Source organism: Octopus bimaculoides, chromosome 2 (genome assembly GCF_001194135.2).
Source record: "Octopus bimaculoides isolate UCB-OBI-ISO-001 chromosome 2, ASM119413v2, whole genome shotgun sequence".
NCBI classification, from domain to species: Eukaryota; Metazoa; Mollusca; class Cephalopoda; order Octopoda; family Octopodidae; genus Octopus; species Octopus bimaculoides.
The window spans coordinates 121,158,678-121,164,661 of record NC_068982.1 but is presented as its reverse complement, the minus strand read 5'-3'; the positions used below and the strand labels follow the sequence as shown (position 1 = coordinate 121,164,661).

At 35.5% G+C, this 5,984-nt stretch overlaps 1 protein-coding gene across 1 annotated transcript in view; it reads right to left on the bottom strand.

Annotated features, from left to right (window-relative positions):
* Nucleotides 1-1,215: 1,215 nt before the first annotated feature.
* LOC106874083 (uncharacterized) overlaps nt 1,216-5,984 on the bottom strand; it is a 5,961-nt gene continuing 1,192 nt past the window's right edge. The window contains exon 2 of the mRNA XM_014921678.2: nt 1,216-3,978. Coding sequence (XP_014777164.1) covers nt 3,701-3,978 — 278 coding nt within the window. The 3' untranslated portion in view covers nt 1,216-3,700. The remainder of the gene's footprint in view (nt 3,979-5,984) is intronic.

Genomic DNA, 5,984 nt, shown 5'->3' with positions numbered 1-5,984 from the left:
GGGGGGGGGGGGTACAACTCTGTAGTTATGCCGGTGGATTATACTACCTGTAGTACTTACAGCTAGGTGGATTGCACTATCTATTTACAGCTAGAGTAACCACACTATCTGCATCACCTACATACGACTTAGATGATTGTATTACTTTATTGGTACCTTTCACAATTAAAGGGACAACAGTACCTTCAGTTAACTATCTACAAGACAGTTGTTTAGAAATTGACAATGACATAGATACATTGCAATGGTGGTAACAAGACATAATTTGAATAAGTTCTCCACATTTTTAGTAATATACATTCTAAACTCAGCGTGAGCCTGTGATCCCTAGAAATAGCAACCAAATCTTTCTCAAAATACACCCCACTGTCTTAAAAGGGAAGGTCATCTTGGGTAGTTAATTCGAGACATAGCTGTAAATGACAGAGTGGTCAGTGTTGAAATACCTTTGATCATATCGACACAGGAATTAAACAGCAACAACTTGTTGTATGTACTGACTTGTCTCCTGTCCTAATTCCTGGTTTATTAACAATCAGACTATCACTGTCTACTTTATATCAGACTATTCTTCACCCCAACAATCACTTTTTAATATGAGTTGTCTCCCTTATATCTTTCTTTTTCTTCCAGCGCTAGATTAACTAGTTTCCATACATACACAAAGGTACTTCACTTTTATTCCAGATTTTAGTAGTAATTTCAGAATCCATCCCCACCCCACCCGTCCCGAAAAAAAACTATGCTACACTTACATCCCTTTATCTAATTCATCAGACATGATATCCAACAAGCTAACGAAACACTCGACTGGAAATTTCATAACTACAGTAAATGAAATAGTCTTATATTATTTCTGAAAAGAAACAAGATAGCCGTAGCTGTAACACCACTCCGAGAGTGTAGTGGGTGCTTTTACGTGCCACTGGCACGAACGCCAGTCAGGCGGTACTGATATATATATATACATACATACACACACATATATACACATGATGTATGCACAATAGGTTTCTTTCAATTTCCATATGGAATCCACAAGGTTTTGATCAGCTGGAAGTTTAGTAGAAGAGACTTGCCTAAGGTACAGGGGACTGAACCCAAACCCACATAATTGGAAAGTAAAAGTAAAGATAGGATACTCATCCCTGGAATATATTTCTGCTGCATCATGGCTGACTTGAATTTAAACATCAACATTAAAACAATCAAAGCAAAATACAAATTTTTCTTCAAAAAGGCTTTATTATAAAAATACAACTTTCAATGAGAAAATAGATATGCAGAATAAGAATGAAATATTCTTTTCTACTCTAGGCACAAGACCCGAAATTTTGGGAGAGGGGGCCTGTCGATTAGACCAACCCCAGTATGCAACTGGTACTTAATTTATCGACCCCAAGAGGATGAAAAGCAAAGTCAACCTTGGCGGAATTTGAACTCAGAACGTAAAGACAGATGAAATACTGCTAAGCATTTTGCCCGGTCTGCTAATGGTTCTGAGAATAAGGATGAAATATTGAGGTGAAAGACATTTCTCAATCGTTCAAATGATACTTTATAAACATAGTAAAAAAATTTTTTGTACCATTACATTCATCACTTTGTGTGCATGTGCATACATCCACAATATATATTCACACACATACATATATTATATATATATATATATAAACACATACACACACACATATATATATTCAGATATACATCGTTGTCTTAATGTCCACTTTTCTATGCCTGCATGGGCTGGAGTTTATTGAAACAAATTTTCTACAACCAGATGCCCTTTCTGTTGCCAACACTGACCTGTTTACAAGCAAGGTAATATTTTCTTAGAATACTGCAAATGACACTGCTTGAACAAGCGACACTCATTTACAACAACCATGTGTTGTCAAGACAAGAAAACTCAAACACGTGCACACACATGTATCTATGTAGTGAGTGTATATATATATATATATAATATATATACAAGGAGATACCCTAAAGTAACTGGAAACGTTCTCTCAGGCTTCCACCGCTAGAAGACACTTGATGCAACCCTTGAGCAGCAGTCTGCCAACCGACAGCATCATGTGAAGTCGTACTACCATGTAGCATGTCTTTGGCTGAAACAAAGGAACAGCGTGCTTCCGTGAAATTGTTTCCTGCAGGGGCAAACAGCAGCCAAAACAGTTGTCATGCTTCAAACAGCTTACAAGGATGCTGCCATGTCCAAAACACAAGTTTACAAGTGGTTTTCATGTTTTAGGAATGGTTAGTTGTCACTTGAAGACCAACCTCATTCAGGGCAACCATCGACCCCCTGAACGAATGAAAACATCACAAAAATTCATGAACTGATCTTGGAGGACCGCTGCTGAACAACTGATGAACTTGCTGATATAACTGTGTTTCCTGGAGTTCCTGTCAACGAATTTTGAATGAGGAATTCTCAATGAAAAGAGTTGCAGCAAAATTTGTGCTTCATTTGCTCACAGATCAAAAGCAGTTACAACTGAATGTGTGTTGTGAACAGAAAGAACAGTTGGAAGTTGAATTTGCTCCGTGACTTTTTTTGTTACCCTGAATAAAAAAATTCCTAAAAGGAAAACGTTTTGCAGATGTGGAGGAGAAGAAAAAAGACGATGGAGGCATCACTTCACAAGAGTTCCAGAACTGCTTTGAACAGTGGAAAATGCATCTGGACTGTTGCATTGCTTCAAACGGATAATACTTTGAAGGCGATAAATGTGTAAACATGTAAAACTAAGTAGATAAAATAATATTGCAAAAATTCTGGTTTCTTTTGGATACGCCCTTGTATACACACACACACACACACTCAACTGTCTTCTTTCAGCTTCTGTTTACCAAATCCACTCACAAGGCTTTGGTCAGCCTGGGACTCTAGTAGGAGACACTTGCCCAAAATACTATGCAGAGGGACTGAACCCAGAACCATGTAGTTGGGAAAACATACACATACACACACACATACATATATATATAACTATACTTTTATATAAACTATATATGCATATATTTTATATATATATATATATTTTATATATATATATATACAGACGGACACAGAAATGAGCATGTGTGTGTATGTAGAATACAGTTTGTCATATTTGCTGATAATTTTAGATAATTCCCACTGAATTGCTGACTGGTGAATCAGAGGATAGATAAGATTAACAATTTGAATAATTTTTTCTTTATTTCTGGTCAATCTATTGTTGATTTTCTGTTGGATACCACCAAAAAGAGATGAAATGAGAGCTGACCGTAATGGTGTCACTGATTTTAATGATAATCCTTTCTACCATAGGCACAAAGTTTGAAATTTTGGCGGAGAGGACTAGTCGATTCTGTTGACTCCAATGTTTCACTGGTACTTAATTTATTGACCCCGAAAGGATGAAAGGCAAAGTCAACCTCGGTGGAATTTGAACTTAGAATGTAGAGACAGATGAAACGCTGCTAAGCATTTTGCCCAGCGTGCTAACGATTCTGCCAGCTCACCGCCTTACCAATTTTTATGATAATGAGATGGAATTTTAGCTATGTTCAACAGGGATAGTTGCAACAATGGAAAGAAGAATGAAGTTGACGAGAGTAAAAGTATGTGTAGGAAAAAAGACATGGAGAAAGACGGAGAAGATGAGAATTGTGAAAACAAATATGTTTTAGATGAAATCAATGAAAATCATCTTCTCTTGAATCTAATTTCTTTACTTTGTGAGTCCTCGGATGTGTAATTCACTGATGGATTGGACTGATATTTAAAATAGTTCCACAATTTTGCAAATTCTGAGGAGTACTTTGTGACAACAGCATAGTCTCTAATGATGGTCAAGTGTTCATGGTTAACTGTGATTGCATCAGAAGTCCAGTTGAATGAGCCACTACACACGATTTTGCTGTCAATGATGACAAATTTGTGGTGCATGAGGAATTGTGTTTTATCAGTTCTGACCATAATACCTGGAATAAAAGAAAATAAATTTTAAGAAAACGAACCCATTACTCAAAACTGGAAATTTTAATTTATTTCTTTTTTTAAGTAATTTCAAATGTGGAGATTAGAATGCACTCAATACACTCTGTGAAGTAGTTGATATTAGGAAGGGCATCCAGCCATAAAAACCATATTACTGTATCAAGGGCAGTAACTCCAAATAAGAACTTCCTGATTTCACTTCACTGATTTGCTTTTTGTTTGACACCTAACAGTTTAACTTTTTTCACCCGAGTTATTTTTCTCTTCACTTTTGCTTTATATCCACTTAGAATGGTCCAAGACCTTCAATGTAGTCATTTAACTAACTAGAAATAACAGTCAAATCTTCCTCGCCATACTTTTATCTTTTCTAAAACAGTTATAAGAAAAATCGTAAAAATATTCAACTTTTTGAGCCCACAAGTACACTCTAGAGAGCACAATTTCGTTTGGTTATACCCACTAGAAGGTGCTACAGTGAGTACCCACATTCTTTAATCTTTACAGATCATTAACTGGCAGAAACTGGATTATTTTCAGCTATAAACACAAGCCGTGTGAGCCCCGACTTCTGTTTCACTGGAGTATAACTTAACAAAACTGTACCAGTAAAGCATACTCATAGATCAAAAGGATTGAACCCTTATGCAATTATAAAAAAATACATAAAACATTGAAATAATTTTAACAAAATAGTATTTGCATTATTGCATATTATTGTATATTACAACTAGAAAACTCTTACAAAATTAATATACACAAAACAATTTCATGTTACGAAGGATAGCTAGAAGAGGGAACTTGGTCACAAACTTGTGAAAAGATTCTTTGCCAAATACTGAGTCTGTATGAATTACGGAAAATAATCTTCAATAAAGTCCCGTTGAAAGACTTGCATTTTACTAATGATCACATGGAATCCCTTCTATTAACACATACACTAGTTAATGGATGAACAAAAGCTGTAGAGTAATTAAGAGCATGATCATATCTTAAATTGCCCTTCTACAAACTGCTCAAATGACAGATCCACTGTTTAATCATAAAGATGAGCTCAGTACTTCTATTTCCAATACAGCTTAAAAAAAAGATCTGTTTACTCAATCTCAAAGCCTTCAAAGATCATTGTTCCTATTTTATTCTCACAATATGGTCTTTTCCATTATTTTAGTGCATGTATTCCACAGCTCTGGCTAAACAGAATTGATCCTAGTCAGACTACAATTTCTTTTAATTTCTAACTTATGATTGATTAATTCCTGAAGACCTTATACAAGTCAGATGAAAAGTTTACCAGCATTCTAAGAGCAATATTTCAAAAACACTACTCGTTCAAATATGCCTCATAGTCCTAGAATTCCTTGCTGGACTCCAGTAGCAAAATTTACCTACAGCTCTTGAAATCCACACTAGTTTGTGTACAGTGCCCATCATCATTGTTTTAACGTCCACTCTTCCTTGCTTGCATGAGTTGGACAGTTTTATTGAGGCAGATTTTCTATAGCTAAATGCCTTTCCTGCCACCAACCCTTACCTGCTTTCAAGCAAGACAATATTTCTTGCTGCTTTTTAATAATTCTTCTCGTTACTTAGATTTTATTATATATAACCAGGTCAAATTTGTAAATTGGAACAAGCTGTTATGTTGTTTATGTGAATTCAGAGAGTTAGTGAATAATTCTTATTTTGATTTGGGGAAGGAATGGGAGGAAAAGGCCTACATAAATATTGATACTACTAAATATTGATACCCAAGTCAATTTTTGTATTTTGACCGGGATCATTTCTTTTTCACTTTCAATCCCTCCGATATATGTACCTAAAACCACAAATAGCCTGAAATTGTTTTTGACTTTGTTTACCAAGGAACAAATTAAGTGGATTCCATATTATGGCGGACGTAAAGAATGGACCCACTTGCATTTTTTTTTTTCTTTTTTTTTTACAGAATCCCCCATTTTCGAGTACGGAGATTCTGATTCTGCAAAAA